Source organism: Muscardinus avellanarius (genome assembly GCF_963383645.1).
Source record: "Muscardinus avellanarius genome assembly, chromosome: 17".
In the NCBI taxonomy this organism is placed as follows: Eukaryota; Metazoa; Chordata; class Mammalia; order Rodentia; family Gliridae; genus Muscardinus; species Muscardinus avellanarius.
In genome coordinates this window covers 33,679,803-33,698,592 of record NC_137803.1, presented here as the reverse complement: position 1 = coordinate 33,698,592, position 18,790 = coordinate 33,679,803, and the positions used below count along the sequence as shown (strand labels likewise).

At 36.2% G+C, this 18,790-nt stretch overlaps 1 protein-coding gene across 1 annotated transcript in view; it reads left to right on the top strand.

Annotated features, from left to right (window-relative positions):
- Nucleotides 1-18,790, top strand: part of PIK3C3 (phosphatidylinositol 3-kinase catalytic subunit type 3) — a gene marked incomplete at its 3' end in the record, with an annotated part of 144,730 nt that overhangs the window by 8,161 nt on the left and 117,779 nt on the right. The window contains exons 3-4 of the mRNA XM_080714697.1: nucleotides 2,062-2,205; nucleotides 10,530-10,659. Of these exons, the coding sequence (XP_080570823.1) occupies nucleotides 2,062-2,205; nucleotides 10,530-10,659 (274 nt within the window). The remainder of the gene's footprint in view (nucleotides 1-2,061; nucleotides 2,206-10,529; nucleotides 10,660-18,790) is intronic.

Genomic DNA, 18,790 nt, shown 5'->3' with positions numbered 1-18,790 from the left:
TGTCCCATAAATGATTTGAAATGGCTTTAGACAGATTCATATAATAACAACCTAATATAATTTAAAAATTATAAAATTAGGATTTAGAAGTATATTAATTAGACTAAAAGGCGAGTACAGTGTTGTGTGTGAGAGAGTGGTTGGGATTACAATATCAGATTTAGGTTTATTATCTTGAGAAGGATTAGGAATTAGGGACGGGATGGTACACAGGAAGGAAGAGAACAAAACAAAGTGTGAAGTAGAAAGCTTTTTTGTGTCTGACTAGATCATTTCATAAGTACTAGAATATTTGGAGCTGTTTTCAAACTTTTTATCTGCAGGACCATTTTCTTACAAAGAAATATTATGAAGAAACCTAATATGTAAAATAGTTACTTTAATTTATTTATTATTTATTTTGGTGGTACTGGGGTTCCTGGGAGCCCTTCTACCTCCGGGCTACACTCCCAGACCTATTTTATACTGTTTTATTTTTGAAACAGGGTCTCTTAAGCCAGCACGGCTGGCTTCGAACCTGCGCCATCCTCCTGTCTCCGCCTCCCAAGTGAGGGGATTACAAGCGTGCGCCACCACGCCCTGCAATAGTTACTTTGATTTAAAGAAGTCTTGGGTGCTCGGAGTTATGTAGCCAAAGTTTGAGGTGAATGATCAGTTGGTCACAGGTATAGTCTCCTATAAATTAAAGAGCAGAAAGAGAGGTGACAATTTCATAGTTCAGTTCAGATATTATCATTGATTTTTATGCTTGGTTTTAGCCAGTGTTAGCCTCTATGGTTTGTTCATTGGCAAAAGATGGCACTGCTTAGCATTTTCTCTCCCAGCCTGCTCTGCCATGTGGATCTAATTAAATTCAGTTGCTAAAGTTTATCTGTCGAGATAATGGCATTCTTAGGCATGCAATTCATTTTTAAGAACTTTATAGAAGACTATTATTTAATGATTGTTTTGCTTCTCCTTAAAATTAATGGCCATTTCTAATTTTCCTGAAAGTTCTTAAATTTATATGATGAATATAAATGATATGTTGCTTATGTCTGAAAATTTGGCTCAGTTTCTTACTAATGCAAATATATTTAACCTAGATTGCGCTAAGCTTTGAGAATAATTTTGAGTAACCAGAGAATAGAATTCATTGTGTCTATTGGGTATTCGTTTGTGCATTATTTGTATAGTACTCTTTGGAGATTTTCAAATCCATCTGTTGCTTAAGGGAGTAGAAATTATGAAACGAATATTTTAAATGCAGAATAAAACTTACAGAGATGAATACAGAGTAAGAAAAAGAGATGTTTTCTTATTACTGTATTATTAGGAACAAGTGTTCCTTAGATTTTATATACAGACGTGATTTGAAAGCATAAAGCTAGTTATTAGTATTAAAGAATACTGGAAACCTCATATAAGACATTATATGTCTGTCTAGAGTAAGCTGGTAGCTTCTTTACGTTATAAAAGTAGTAGATTCTGTACTGGAACCTCATGAGATTTGCTTATTTTTAGATGCTTTATTCTCAGGAATGCTTTGAAAGTAATATGATTACTTCTTCTTCATAATATAGAATTGTGTTCTTATGAATGGTTATAGAATGGTTATAGAAAATGACACTTTGATTCAAAAAACTCTAACGTTTAAATGTTTTCCCAGATTTTTTAAGCCATTACATTTCTTTGTATTTTAGTAGTGTTATCTGAGTGTCTTTTCCCTTTTATTTTTGGCAGTGCTCAGGATCGAACCCAAGGCCTAACACATACTAGGGCAGTGCTCGGTCACTGAGCTCTACGTCCAGTCCTTGAGTTCCTTGATTAAAACTGTTGTCTTTCGTGAACTTTATGAAACAATAACAAAAGTCTTTGTACTTATATTTGAAATAGGACAATTAAATTGACTACCACATTATATTTTAGAGAATTAATTTAATCATTTTGGAACCTTTTCCTTCGGCCACACCTTCTCGTATAGTTTGTAAATTTAAAAGATATGTAAATTTATATATGTGTGTGTACATTTGTATGTGCATGTGTGTATGTTGCGTGTTCATGATGTCGTTATTTCCATAGCTGGAATGAATGGCTAAAACTGCCTGTGAAATACCCTGACCTGCCCAGAAATGCCCAAGTTGCCTTGACCATCTGGGATGTGTACGGACCAGGAAAAGCAGTGCCAGTGGGTGGAACAACAGTTTCACTCTTTGGAAAGTATGGGTAAGCATTCTATTCCGCTAATCTATAGGAACATTGAAGTTAGCTCATTTCCTTTGTGGAAGGCTTTAATTGTTTATGCCATCTGGTTCTCCATGTGAAAACCAGTTAAGTACATAGGATTTGGCCATTCCTGAGACTGATTTGGACATGTTTCCTATATAATATGCAGTTGGATTAATTAAGAAACAATTTATATTACTCTACTGTTAGTAATTAGTAATGGGATTTCTAATAATAAATTGAAGTGATTGGGAACTAAAACCCTGCTTTTGGGGTAGAAATAAAAAGACTATTTGGTTTAACAGCTTTTTTTTTTTTTATAAATTTTCTTGCTTTGTATCAGTGATGAATGACTTGTTAAGGATGACATAGAAGCTTATTAAGCATGAGTTTGCTAATGATGGTAATGATTGCCTTAGAAGACTTAATTCAACTTTTAAAGAAGTTACACATAATAGTTTATTGCCAAAAATAAATTCTCATAGTTGTGAAGGGCACTTTCATTCCATTGCTTGCCTTTTTTTTTCCTTTAGAGAACTAGTGACTTCTAGCTTGGAAAGTAGCTCAGTGGTTAAAGTGCTTGCCCTAGTTATATACAAAGTCTTGGATTAAATCAGTATGGCCAGAAAAGAAAAACACATTCTTCAATTGTGTTGCCCCAAATCTGAATTTTTGAGAGTCCAGGAGTCTACATGTAGAGTATTGGTGACATTCTGTTGTAGATTTTACCTTTTATAGAATTTTGTGTGTGTGTATGTGTGGTACTGGGGATGAACTCAGGGGCATTCTATCTCTGAGCTACACCACCAGCCCTATTTTTTATTTTTTATTTTGAAACAAGGTCTCACTGAGTTGCAAAGGGCCTCACTAAGTAGTAGCTGAGGCTGGCTGCGAACCGTGATCCTCCTGTCTCAGCCTCCCAAATGCTGGGATTACAAGCGTGTGCCACCACTCCAGGCTCCATATAGGAAAGACAGATAAATAGTTAAATGTACACTTTCCAGTTTTAGAATAATGAGTTGGTAGCTTAGTAACCTGTAAGTGTGGTGATTGATGGCTTTATAGTGTTTAACTTTGTCATGAAGTTTTAGACTTGCACATTTTCGATAATGTTTTATTCATTGCTCTTTTATGACATTCAAAAAGTCCTATTTTTGGTCAGTAGGAGCTCCTTTACTGGGGCCCCATGTTCAGTAGTAATCACTGGTAAATTCTTTGCTTTCTGGTTAAAAAAAAAAGCGATTTCAGACTCATTGGGGTAGTAATTTTTTTCTGTTTCTAATCTCGAAACTTTCAGAGTTAGTGATTCTTTTCAGTATGAAATAGTGCAGAATTTACCTGTTTGCATATTTTCAAATGTTTAATTTTTATGTTTGTGGTACTGGAAATTGAATCTAGAGGCATTCATCCCCAGAGCTACACCTCCCAACCCTTATTTAAGTTTCTGTTTTGAAACAGGGTCTCACTAAGTTGCAGAGGGCCTCGCTGTAAGTTCCTGAGGGTGATCTTGAACCTGTAATCCCAAGTACTAAGATTATAGGTGTGCACTACTACATATGACTAGATGTGTTAATTTTTGCCCATTTTAGATTTGAAAAATGTTCTCTGTACTTAATTTGTATATCATTAAATGCAAATATATATTAAATTAATTAAATATTATTAAATATAAATGTAGAGCTGGGCGTGGTGACACACACTTGTAATCCCAGCATTCGGGAGGCTGAGACTGGAGGATCATGGTTTGCGGACAGCCTTAGCTACTTAGTGAGGCCCTCTGCAACTCAGTGAGACCCTCGTGTTTCAAAACAAAGACTAAAATAAAATTGGGGCAGAGGCTGTAGCTTGGAGGTAGAATGCCCCTGGGTTCCATCTCCGGACCTGCAAAAAAAAAAAAATAATAATAATGTGTGTGTGTGTGTGTGTGTGTGTGTGTGTGTGTGTGTGAGGACAATTTTATTTTTATGTGTTCTGGGACTATTTATGCTTCTGCAAATTGTTTTTTCTTTTCACCCGTTGCTCATTTTTTATACAGCTATAATTTACATACTGTAAACATTTTTTAATTGATAATTTCTTATTGACATATAAGGAATCATTGTAGATGCATGAGATTATTCATTTCTATTTTACATTACAAATATTATTTTTGGCTAGGAGATTCTTTTGAAATGTTCTTTATTTGTTTGGTTACTCTTTATGGATCTTAAATTGTTATGTTGAATTTATCAATATTTTTTTTGGCCTATGATTTTCCATGTTATAGAAAATTCTTTTCTACTTAAGATTCTTTTTTCTTTTTTTTTTTTTTTTCTTTTCCTTTTTTGGTGGTGAGGAGTACTGGGAATTGAACCCAGAGGTATTCTACCTCTGAGCTATACTATCAGCCCTTTTTATTTTGTTTTTATTTTTGTGTGGTGCTGGGTATTGTACTCAGGGATGTTTTGACTCTGAGCTATAGCCCAGCTGTATTATTAATTTTTTTTGGAATATGAGATATTGAACCCAGAGGCATTCTATTTTTGACATACACCCCCCCGTCTGTTTTTATTTCTTATTTAAAATTCCACAGGGTCTCACAGGATTGTTGAGAGTCTCACTACTTGTTAAGGCTGTCTTCAAACCACAATATTCCCCTCTCAGCCTCCCAAGGACAGGGATTACTGGTGTGAGCCACTGCCCAGATTTATTTTTTTTTATTTTGAAACAAGGTCTCACTGAATTGTGGAGGGCCTCCTTGTTATTGTTGAGGCGGGCTGTGAACCTGTGATCCTCTTATCTCAGCCTCCCAAGTACTGGGATTATAGTCATGTACCACCATGTTCATCTTATTTTTTATTTTGAAACAGGGTCTCACTAAGTTGCTGAGGCCACAGCCTCTATCCTTTGATCTTCCTGCTTCAGCCTCACAAGTACTGGGATTACAGGTATACACTACTGTGTCCAGCTCCGGCTGAAGATTTTTTCTGGGTTTTCTCCTCTTTGGCTTTTATTTCTTTACATTTAGTTCCATGATTAATCTAAAATTGCTTTTGTGGAAAGAGTGATACATCATGAATCAATTTTAAAAGAAAAAAGAACAGAACAAATGGTTGGTATTTTTGTATACCAGTTTTGGTATATTAACGCTTTTTCTGTCAGAAGCCATCTTTTCCAGCTATTTTAAAATGGCATCCATATATTTTCAATTCATCATGTACTGTGACCTTAAGAGCAGCTTTAGAGCATATAGTGGTTAGGAAAGCACGTTGTAGAAATATATTGTTTGACTCTGATCCTGCCTCCTGTGCCTGATATTTATCTGTTCTTGGGCAAGTCATTTAATGTCTTTGTGCCTGCTTCTTCATCTTTAAAATTAAATAAAAATACTTATTTCCAGTTTATAATGATTATATAATTAAGCATATTTAATGAGCCTAATGAATATCGTATTATATATCTTCTCTAATACAAATATAATTTAATAAGTTATAATGGGCTCAAAACATATTAGCTATTATTATTCTTGGTGTATTTTGTCAGTCTTATATATTTTTTTTTTTTTGAAACAGGGTCTCTTAAGCCAGCGCGGCTGGCTTTGAACCTGCGTGATCCTCCTGTCTCCGCCTCCCAAGCGCGGGGATTACAAGCGTGCGCCACCATGCCCAGCAAGATATATTGCATTTTTTAAATCCAGGAATAAGGTGTATGACAACAGATTCAACTCACGAATAAAATCTAAATGTAATTCCATTTAAAATAGCTTGATTGCCGGGCGTGGTGGCGCACACTTGTAATCCCTGCGCTTGGGAGGCGGACACAGGAGGATCGCGCAGTTTTGAAGCCAGCCATGCTGGCTTAAGAGACCCTGTTTCCAAATAAAAATATAAATTAGTTCTGGGAGTATAGCCTGGAGAAGGGTTTCCAGGAACCCCAGTACCACCAAAAAATAAAAATAAAAAGCTTGACTGCTTATTAATATGTAGGTATTTTAGTTAATGTAGCTATTAAAGAGATAATACTTGTTATTAAAATCCATACAGAAAGAATAATCGAGTTAGGACCAGAAACATTGTAACTTCCAGTTTTTGAACTTTTTGATAAGCCAGCATGTTACAGCAGAAGGGACCTATTTCAAAACAGTATTGTCACTCTTTCCACAGTACTTGCTCTTTTTTATTTTCTCTACTAGGTAGGACTTTTCTTGCCACAGAGAGAACATGTAGCACAACGGTTCATTATTCTCCATGGTTAAATATTTTTTAGAAAGCTGGGCGTGGTGGCGCACGCTTGTAATCCCAGCATTCGGGAGGCTGAGACCAGAGGATCGGGGTTTGCGGACAGCCTCAGCTACTCAGTGAGGCCCTCTGCAACCTAATGAGACTCTGTTTCAAAATAAAGAATAAAATATAGGGCAGGGGGTGTACCTTGGAGGTCAAAAGCCCCTGGGTTCCATCCCCAAACCCGTAAAAAACAAAACAAACAAACAAAATACTTTTTAGAAATATCCAGTTAGACCTCTTGATTTTTCCTTGCAAGTAGTTTCCAAGTAATATAGATGAAATTAGGATCTGATTTCATTTTATTTTATTTTTCGTACAAAGGATTGGGCCCAAGGGCATTCTACCTCTAAACTATACTTTTATTATTTATTTGAAAACAGGGTCATAATAAATTGCTAAGAGCTTCACTAAGTTGCCTAAGCTGGCCATGAACCTGCAATCCTCCTGTCTCAGCCTCCCTAGTAGTGGGATTAAGAGTGTGTACCACCATGCCTGGCAGGGTCTACTTCAAGGAGATTTTCTGACTGGCCTATTCAGTTTTACAAAATAAGTATAGAATACCAGCCAAAATGAAAAGAATTCTTTATGTTGGTTCTATTTGTGCCTAGGCAAGTATAAGAGAATATTTATTTCACTGTCAGTGTAAAGTCAAGATGAGGTTTTATGTCAACATTTTAAAAAATAATTCTTCTAACTTTTATGTGGTTTTATGGCAGCTATCCAAATTATAATATTAGATTTTTTTTTAATTGTGGCACTGGGAATTGAACCCTGACACATTCTACCTCTGAGCTGCACCTTTAGCCTTTTGTTTTTAATTTTGAAACGGGATCTTGCTAAATGACCTCACACTGATCTCTAACCTGTGATCCTCCTGTCTCAGTCTCCTAAGTAGTGGAATTAATTTGCACTGCTGTGCCTCTCTAACATTAGATTTTTATTGAGTATGTTGTACTGCTGGAGATTTAACCTAGGGGTGTTCTGCCTCTGAGCTATACTACCCAGTGCTATTTTATTTTTTTATTTTGAAACAAGGTCTCACTAAGTTGCAGAGGGCCTTGCCGAATTGTTGAGGCTGATTTTGAACGTGTGATCCTCCTGTCTCAGCCTCTCAAGTAGTGAGATTATAGGCATACACCATCATGCCTGACGCTTGACATTAGATTTTAATATGGATCTTTAGATACCTTGAACAGTAGGGAAGTTGTACAAAACAGCTCGATCACCAGCTTCTATTTCTTTTAGGCCAGTACTTATACTGACCTTCTCTTCAGAAGAAGGAATTCTAAGGAAATGCATGTGATTATAACAACTCTTTCTCTGTGTGTCCCGGGGCCATGCCCTGAAGGTGAGCTGGGCTGAAGTAGAGAAAAGCTAGGTATCCCTTGGCAAGCTTCAAAATTTCTGGTACAGCTTTGTGTTTTAGAAGAATATGATCTTCAGGATGTCTCAGATGATAAGCAGCGTACAGTTATCCACTCGTGCTGCCTGGTCAAAGCTGCTGCTTTGCTGACATCCAGGGAGAAAAAACAACATGAGTCTTCTGGGTAGTTTCAGTAGGAAGCCTTTGCAAATAGGCAGTAGGTGCCTGTCATGTGCCAGCACCCTTCTCATGACTTAGGGAAACACTACCTTAGACATATCTTCCTTATGTGTGTCTTATGCACTGAAACAACACCATTTACCCCTCAACTTTTCCCCTAAAGGGTCCTGGTTTACACTTAGTACTTGTAAATTGGCTTTCAAAGCATCTAATACTGTAGTATTATGTATTATTGTAATTTGTTATATTAGGTTAGGATAAGGTTAGAATACTTTTTTGTCCTTGATTTGAACAGCTAGCTTGTGAGATTTCTAAGTAGCTTAAGAATAGATTGATCATTAGCCTGAATTGGCAAAGAACCATAGGCACGCTGCAGATTGTTCCTGCAGATGTTTTTTTCCGTATGTGAATTCTGAATCAAGGCGGTTTCTGCTATAGTGGCTTGGCACTCCAGTCTGGAACAGCAGCAGCAGCTGTTGCTGGGACCTCTCCTGGAGTTGAAGAAAGGCCTGCTGTGCTGTTGCTTCTGTCTTCCCTGTTTGGCTTAATTTCCCAAGTGGACACCATGCTCTGAGCAGATATCTTCTGCCTTGCCACCTGGAGCTATATAACTACAAAGTTCCATTAGTGTCAAAAGAAAATAATATGCTCGCTTGATCATTTGAGTCACTTGGCATCACCCCTAATCACCTCTACCTCCTGTATTCTGTATCTTTAAATCTAATCTCCAGACCTATCCAACGGCACCTCAGTCATTCAGTAAACTGACTTCCGGCCTAATGTGCTTACTTTTGACTCAGTTAAACTCAGTATTCACTGGGAGTGGGGTCGTGGAGAGAAGGAAGGACAGCCCTTGCTACTTGTGAAGGCGCATTTCAGGATATCACTTAGAGTGGTGCTGTTGCCTCACGGGACCCGGTCCCTCGGTACAGCTTTGAGCAAGTCGGCTTGATGTTGAGTCTGTGTCTCAGTTGAAAGGGAAAGACTTTAACTTTATAAAAGGCATGTGTATACATATAAATATTTATCTCTTTTTGAAGTATGATTTTGGTAATGTTAGACATAACTCACTTAATAATTTTGAATTTTACACTATTAGTGCATTTTTTATTGGCCTATAAGATAAATAAAATTGCTAGAACTACCTTTTTTATCACCAACTTTAGAGACCTTTTAACAGATCTAGTCCTTAGTCTTACTGCACTTATAGCAGCTATATTTTATAGTTCCCAATCTAAATGTTTATGTCATCATTATCTTATATAATGTTTAAAGAAAATCTCTTTGATTGCCTCGGAAAAATAGGAAGTTTTCCATTAGAACATGAAAATAATAGTTAAAAATGCATGTAAATCTTTTCCAATTAAGTAGACCATTTTTAAAGACCTAAAAAGAATCAATATATACAAAAACGTATCTTATTTTTAAAAAATTGACTAAATATGAATTTGTACAGAATGCTTTAGACTTCAAATTTCAAACAAATCCATCCCCCAATCCCCATTGCAGTTGACAATTTCTTATTTAGCTTTGGTGAAGATGCTGTTTGAGTGTACTTTATATTGCTTGAAATACATTACTCAAAAACACTTGTGCAAAGAGAATACGCTAACAGAAGACCATCTCTAGCCCTCCGTGAAAATAATCCTATAAAAAACTACGAAACTTTTGGCAGTAGCATAATTAAAATATTTTTGTCTAGAGCTCTTTATAAGTTTATTTAACCTTTGCTATAAATCATTTTGGTGGCTTTTATATAAATCTGCTATTATATTCCCTCTTAGAATATCTCTCTGAGAAGACAAAAAATTATCTTGTACAATAAAAAGGGAAATAGTAGCTAACCTGTACTGAACACTTTTACCTGCCAATCACTATTCTAAGTACTTTTACTTATAATCTATTTAATTTTTTCTAACTTACCCTGTAAGTCACATGTATTCTTTATTAATCCCATATTATACATGAAAAACTGAACTACCAAAAAGTAGCTCAGTTTTTATATAACCATGGATAAGTAAAATTCACTTATCCAAGGTTATATCAGGAATATATATATATATATATATATATATATATATATATATATTATTCCTGGTATTTAAACACAGGCATGTTGAGTTGCTACCTACAGAAAATAGTTATGAAGCTTTACATATTTTGATTTCAGCCACTGTAAATGTGATATTATTTTATTGGGTAGAAATCAGGTATCTTTTTCCTCCATTGAAGTGACAAAGTGTATGTGTGTGTATGCTGTGTTACCCATCCTTTTCTCCTTGCGCTCTACCTGTAGATTTCTCTGCCATACTTCTAATTACTTGGGGGAGGAAAAAAAAAGAGTGCTGCATGGATTTTATTTGGTTAATTTGTTGCTGTCCAACCCACCAGGGGCTTAAAGCTTGGCAATGGAGACATGCATTTCTCTGTGTAGAATTCTCTTTGGTTTTAGGAATAGAAATTTCTTATAATGAACTGCATTAATTTAGTTCTACCCAGACCACTATCTTTTTCCCTAGCATGTTTCGCCAAGGGATGCATGACTTGAAAGTCTGGCCTAATGTGGAAGCAGATGGATCAGAACCTACAAAAACTCCTGGCAGAACAAGCAGTACTGTCTCAGAGGATCAGATGAGCCGCCTTGCCAAGGTACATTGAAGAGACTTTTAAAACAAGCGGAACAATCTGAATGATGACTGTTATAGGATGGTAAAACATTATGAATTCTGTCCGATATTTATATTTCACTTTTTAGTATAAGTTTTATTGGGATATAATTCATATACCACAAAGTTCCGTCCTTTCTTTTGTATGGAGGTTGAACCCTGAGGCATTCTACCTCTGAGCTACACCCCAGCCCTATTTTTTTAAATTTTGAAACAGGGTCTCACTCATTTGCTGAGGTACCTTGCTAAATTGCTGAGGCTGGCCTTGAACCTGTGATCCTTCTGTCTTAGCCTCCAAGTACTGGGATTATAACGTGTGCAGTACCATGTTCAGTTTAAAATTTACTCTTGAAAAGTACATGATTCACAGAGTTGTGGAGTCAGCCTCAGTATATAATTTTAGAACATCTTACCCCTCTAACATTATGTAGCCTTTTGTCTGTAATCTCATGAAATTTGAAAATGTGACATTCCTAGTGATATTTTCAAGACGGCCACCTCCCTTTTCTGGTGACATAACCATAAAGATGAAAAGTGTTACATGTTAGAGTTGCTTTTATTTTTGGAATAAAGACTCATACAGTTAACTCTCTGGGAGGCTTTCTCCTTCTCTGTAAGCGTATTGAGTTATCTTATTCTTTCCATATTGTTTTAGTGACGGATTTTCATTTAGAATACAAAACCTAAGGTTAATTCCTTGCACTTGACCTAATTGCAACAGTGTAATAAGACTTTCTTTTAAATTTTACATTTGCAATCTTACTAGTTTGGATGGTTAACTAATATATAGAGAAAGTTTGATACAAACATGTAATAGCTTATCACCTCTCCCTCCACATAAAAGGAGTCTGAATTATAAAGAGTACTTTCAGCCATTGTGGTGGTACACCTGTAATCCCAGTACTTTGGGGGCTGAGACAAGAGGATCACAGGTTTGAGGCCAATTTAGCGAGGCCCTCTGGAACTTAGTGAGACCCTATCTCAAGATAAAAATTAAATGGGCCTGGGAGTTTAGCCTAGAGGCAGAATACCCTTATGTTCAATAATCAGTACTAAAACCAAAATCCTACAAAATGAAACAAAAACATAGTGCTTGCATTGACTAGGCTTTGTTCTTCATCATAAAATTTTTGTTACGGCGTTCATGCTGTGTATTTCTCTTTTAAGGAAAAATGATGTCATTGCTACCTAGTAAGCATATTGGCTAGTAGACTATTGCCAACCTTCCTTATCTATGTTTAGATGAATAGAATTTAATACCCACGTCAACTGCGTATTCTGAGATCTTGTTTGCATTCTTATGTGGGATATAGGACATTTCACAAGCTTTTCATGTCTACCTTCTTTTCAAGAGTTTATGTTAGTAATGAACGTTGATTCAAGCTAATCTCCCTGTGACTTCTGTAAACCTTAAATAGTTAATAGACATTTTAGTAGTCTGAGTTTGTTTATAGCCTGTCGGTCGAAAAAGGTTAAATCTCAAATACTAGAGGAAGGTAGGTTATATTGAAGAAAAAGAAGGTCTTCAGTTGTCACAGGATCTACCTTAAGGTTTATTTTATGAATGAAATTCTATTTTTGAGGAGGAATGGAGAGCCAAGAAATAAAAATCTGGCTGGAGCTACTTAGTGAGGCCCTTTGCAACTCAGTGAGACCCCATTTCAAAATAAAAAATAGGGCTGAGGGTGTAGCTTGGAGGTAGACTGCCCCTAAGTTTTAACCCCAATACTCCATTAAAGAAAATCTGTTATATGATTTATCCACTTCATTTTCTATTATTATTTTTCATTGTTTGAACTTCTATTCATATAGTCCTAATTTTAATCCTAATTAATTAGATGGATAGTTCAAAATTAATTTTTATTTATTTTACTTTTTTATTGAAAATAAATGGTATACATTTTAACTGTACTTGATTTCCTCTCCCTCCCCACCCCCATTTTTCCTCCCCCCCCTCCCAACAATGAATGTCCAGGGTAACCATGCTATATTAGTACTTTTACACATATTCGGACATCTCATTAATCAAGTTCAGCCTTCTTCCTCTCCTATCCTTCCATTCAAACTTTGCTGAGATTTCCCTTCTATTATCTGGAGTCCCTCTGGTATCCCCAATGCTCCCTAGTTTGGGCATATTAGAGAAAAGATATGTCCCTTCTCTTTCTGTGCTTGGCTGGTCTCACTTAACATAATGCTCTCCAGGACTTTCCATCTTCTTGAGAATGGCATGGTTTTGTTCTTCTTTCTAGCTGAATAGAATTCTATTGTGTGCATTTCCCATAATTTTCAATCCATTCATCTGTTGATGGGGACCTGGGTTGGTTCCATATTTTGACTATTAGGAATTGTGCTGCTATGAACATAGGTATGCATATGTTGCTGTGGTTCTCTGATTTCAACCCCTTTGGAAAGATACCCAGGAGTGGTATAGCTGGATCATAGGTGGATCTATTCCCAGTTTTCTAAGGAATCTCCACACAGATCTCCATAGATCTCCATCATAGATGGATAGTTCAAAAATAATTTTTATAACTGACATTTTTATATTAGTATATGTAATATATAATCATAATTGTTTGACTTGTGTTTCTGTTTTTTCAGTTATAGGACAGCACTATAGCACTACCATTTCTTATTTTTATCTTTTTTTTTTTTTTCTTGGTGGTACTGGGGTTCCTGGAAAGCCTCCTACTTCCGGGCTACACTCCCAGACCTATTTTTTTTTAAATATTTTTATTTGGAAACAGGGTCTCTTAAGCGTGCTGGCTTCAAAACTGCACGATCCTCCTGTCTCCGTCTCCCAAGTGGGATTACAAGCATGTGCCACCACGCCTGGCTATTTTTATCTTTTAAGTTTTATAGTAGAAAATAAATGAGACTCGCTGGGAGTGGTGGTGCACGCTTGTAATCCCCGCACTTGGGAGGCGGAGACAGGAGGATTGCGCAGGTTCGAAGCCAGCCGCGCTGGCTTAAGAGACCTTGTTTCCAAATAAAAATAGGTCTGGGAGTGTAGCCCAGAGAATGGTTCCTTCCCCAGTACCACCAAAAAAAAAAAAAATAGAATAAATAAATGAGACTTGATAATGACTGAGACTCATATTTGATTGAAACCAAACCCCAAGAGATATTGCTTCTAATTATTCCTTTAATATTTGGTGTACATTAGCAACTATAGAAATGATGACTGACCGTAAACAGAACTAAATGAGGTATTCTTAATGTTTTTGTTAGCTATTGACAGTCATCATCAACAGTCTTAAGAATATAGCAAGTTGGGTCCCGCTTTTTCAGGAGATAATTAATATGATTATGCTGCTTATATTGTGCAACATGGCTGTTTTCAGGTCATTCTTTATTAATAGTTTGTAAATCTTTAAAATCAGAGTAAACTTTAATGAGAGTAAGCATTTTACAGTTTTACTAATGGTAATTGGAGCCTAGTTTTTTCTTACATTCCTTTACCCCTAATAGCATTGTGCTTTTAACTTGTGAAGGGAATGGAGACTTCAGAGCTTGCTAAGCTCTGATACTTGTATTAGTGTTAACTTTTGTTCCCCCAATACTAAATAGAAACATCAAAACCAATAATTATGTAAGGGAAAAATGGATCCTGTTTGTATTTTTTTTTTTTTTTTTTTGCTGAACTAATTTCAATGGGATATAGGTCTCCATTGTAAATTTTTTTTCTTTTTTTTTTAATTGGTGCTTTGTAGTCATACATTTTAATGGAGTAAAAGATGGTAGAGGCATACATGCACACATCACCCAATTAGCCCTTAACCAATTTTCACCCCATTCCTTCCCCCTTCCTCCTTCTCATGTTTGCCTTGGTGATTGACTTTATGTTTATTAATATATATCATGAACATTAGAGAATTTCTCCCTCCCATTCCCTCAGTTATGTTGCCTTATTTGCACATCTGTAGAATCTCCTTCTTCATCTAGAGTTTCTCCTATGAACCATTTCCTCTCTAGCTTCTGCATATTAGGGAGAGCATCCGATTTCTTATTTTTTGTGACTGTCTAATCTCATTTATAATAATGTTCTCAGTTTCCATCTATTTCCCTGTAAATAACGTAATTGTGTTTTTCTTTATGGCTGAGTAAAATTTCATTGTGTACATATCCCACAGTTTTGTAATCCATTCATCTCTTGATGGACATCTTGACTGGTTCCATAGTTTGGCAATTGTGAATTGTGTATCTATGAACATAGATACGCATGCATTAGTTTAGTAGCTTGGTTTCCATTCTTTTGGGTAGATACCCAGAAGTGGTATTGCTGGATCATACGGTAAGTTCGTTCCCATTCTTCTGAGGATTCTCCATACTGTTTTCCAAAGTGGTTGCACTAATTTGCAATCCCACCAACAGTCTATTAGAGTTTCCACTTCTCTGCATTCTCGCCAGCATTTGTTGCTGTTTGTGTTTTGAATGATTGCCATTCTAGTTGGAGTTAGGTGAAATCTCAGGGTAATTTTGATTTGCATCTCTCTGATTGCTAATGATGTTGAGCATTTTTTCTTGCATTTATTGGCCATTTGAATTTCTTCTTTCGTGAAGTGTTTATTTAGTTCACTTGCCCATTTTTTGACTGCGTTATTTGTTTTAATAATGCTGAGTTTCTTGAGTTCTCTGTATAGTCTAGATATTAGTTCTCTTTCAGAGGAGTAGGTGGCAAAAATCTCCCTTCTGTTGCCTTTTGGTTAAGGTTCTTGATAGTTTCCTTTGCTGTACAGAAGCTCTTCAGTTTCATGCAGTCCCACGTACTGATCCGCCTTTTAGTTTCTTATGCCTTAAGGGTCTTGTTGAAAAGGTTTTTATCTGTGCCTATGTGTTGCAGTGTTGGACCTATGCCTTCTTTAAGGAGCCTCAAGGTCTCTGGTTTAATTTCCAAGACTTTGATCCATCTTGAATTGACTCTTGTGCAAGGTGAGAAAGTGGGAATTATTTCCACTTTTCTGCATATGGTTAGCCCGTTTTGCCAACACCATTTATTGAACAGGCTATCTTTTTTTCCAGTGTATGTTTTTGGCCCCTTTCTCAAAAATCAATTGGCAGTAAGTTTGTGGATTTGTTTCTGAGTCTTGTATGCTCTCCATTGGTCTATGTATCTGTTTTTGTGCCAGTACCATGCTGCTTTTATTACTTAGGGCTTTGTAGTATAGTTTAAAGTCAGATATTGCGATTCCTCCTGCATGGTTTTTGTTGCTGAGAATTAATTTGGCTATTCTGGGTTTTTTGTTGTTCCAAATGAATTTAAGGACTGATTTTTCTATGTCTGTAAGAAATGACTTTGGTTATTGAATGGGTGTTCTCTTGAATCTGTAGATCACTTTTGGAAGTATATATCATTGTTGAGGAACACTAGAAGAAAACTTTATTTCTTGGCACTTTGGAGTAATATATTTCATTTTTTGTTTTGTTTTAATAACAGCGGCTGGTCATATTTTTGAGACTTTAGAAATTGCTGTATCTGCTGCTACTGAAGAAAAATGTGTTTAAAAAGCAATGTTTTAGGCTTGATGAAATTGGAACCTGGGGACACTCGGCAGCGCTTTACAACATTTTACAGTACTATGAGTCAGTTTTGGCCATTCTGCCAACTCAGGGAAGATTATTTCTGAAATGATAACGTCTGAGTTTCTGTGTAGCTCTTCACTTGCTATAATTCTAAAAGCACTGACAAGCAAATACCTGGGCTATTTGTTTATTTATTTGGATATTATTATATTTACCATAGTAAGAAAGAAAGGTGTGATTATGAGTTTACAATTGTGGATGGGTTTTGTTCATGTCATAACATTTCTTTCTTTTGACCTTTTAAATGAACCTTAGAATAGGCGAGTTTGTCCTCCTTAGCTACATTTAAATCATATCCAAGTCTTTACTTTCATTTTATTTTTTGCTGTGCTAGGAATTGAACTTAAGGCCCCGCACTTGCTAGGCTAGTGCTCTATCATTGAACTTCACCTCCAGCCCTGTCCTCATTTTTTCTACAGTGTGAAAGCCTGACGAGCCATTCAAGACTCTTCTAATATGAAAAATGTGACTGTGTTTTGTGATTTATTTTCTTTTTGTGTGTGCCTACTTCTTTATTTAAGTGTTTCATACAATATTCAAGAGAAACAGCTCTTTCTATAACCAAACCAGGGTCCATTTGCCTTGATACCAAGGAAAATGTGCTTTGGTACTTGTTCTCATTTTTAACTTTCTAATTACCAAAGTATGCTTTGATACTTATGGTCCTAATGAAAAATATACTTTTAATTTTTCTTAAAATTATGTGAAAATAATTTGTACATCTCTGTTCCCTCTGCCTCTCTCATTTTTCTGGTAACACATTAAAAAAACTTTGTTTAAGTTGGTCATGGTAGCATACATCTTTAATCCCAGACCTAGAGAGTCTGAGACAGGAGGATCCCAGGTTTGAGGCCAGCCTCAGCAACTTAGTGAGGACCTCCACAACTTAAAATAAAACAAAGTAAGCTGGGCACGGTGGCACACGCTTGTAATCCCAGCATTCGGGAGGCTGAGACTAGAGGATCTCAGTTCGCAGACAACCTCAGCTACTTAGTGAGGCCGTCTGCAACTCAGTAAGACCCGGTTTCAAAATAAAGAATAAAAAATAGGGCAGGGGATGTAGCTTGGAGGTCGAATGTTCCTGGCTTCCATCCATTCCCAGACCCACACACACACACAATAAATAAATAAAAAATAAAAAATAAAACAAAGTAAAATAAAATAAAATAGAGCAGTAAGGTTGGGAGTATAGCTCCGAGGTGGAATGCCCCTGCGTTCCATCCCCAGGACCACATGGACACAAAAATGTTCAGTTAGAATGTCACTCTCTTCCTAAAAACCTTTTGAAATGGTCTCCAGTGTGATCATTTTTTAAAAACTGGGAAGGAATTTGTATGGTTCACACTTCATTTTCAACAAAAGAAGCCAAGATTATGGCACTACCATTTTAAGAAAAGAAAGGAGCATTTTAATACACGAAGTGTATGTAGTTAGAAATGAATAGTCTGTTTTTTGCTAGACTTTGGTTTTCTAGCCAGTGAATTTACTGTGATTTTACATAATTGTTGAGAAGGCATTTGGTTTAAGAGTAAAAAGGTATACATAAATCTTCATAATAGCAAAATGTGGTTGCTCTGCATTGTACCCAGGAGTCTAAACAAATATCTTGGTGACAATTTTCAAACTGCAATGTATGAAAGTTTATTCAGTTATCGACTGCTTCAGTCTTGGTTGCCTAGGGATAATGGGACAAGAGAACTGTGAAATGAAGATTAACTATTTAAATGGCCTGTGAAGAGATGTTGTTAGATAATTATTAACCGAAGAACCTCAACTCCAAGGTGGACTTAATAACGTTATTCTGATTTATTGCTCAGCTATGAAAGTTGAATTTTATTCTATTATGAGTAACTGAAGTTTAAAACCTGTTTTCCAGTTCGAAATTTCTAAAAGTCACATTCCTTTAGAGTGATTTTAATGGAATTAACCTCTCTAATGATTTTATATCATTTTAAACATGCCTAGTTTTTCTTTGAGTCAAAATGAATATGAGAAAAAGGAGGGAAAAAAACCTGAATAGAGCTCAACCTAGGCCTTATTTTTATAATGTGGATTTCTTAGGTCTTGAAGAGAGAACAGGAAGAACTGAGTGTATTGAAATATACCATTCTCCCCCACCTTCCTCATTCTCTTCTATCATCTCAGAACTGTGTAGTTATATTTTACTAATAAAGTATTTCTCAGTTTGAATTGATTTACGAAAATAATACAAGTCCAGACTTGTGGGGTATTTGTTAAACTTTGACTGTTCCTGACTCCGCCTTTTAATTGATTGTGGGCCTTACCTTTAGCCAGTTTCCATGTTGTTCCCTTCTACTCCATGTTTCAGCTTGTCATATTACGAGAATTTTATGACTAGGCTGCATATCCACCTGGGGTTTTGGATGTGACTACCGAGCTCTAGTGTTTGATTTATATTTGAATCCATGTCTTTAGACATGAAAGGTTAGTACAGAAGCATGCTTCTCCTCTGTCTCCTCTTCATTTTAGCTGCGCTGCTTGATGCCTTTGGAATGTGCTTTGGTTTCTGT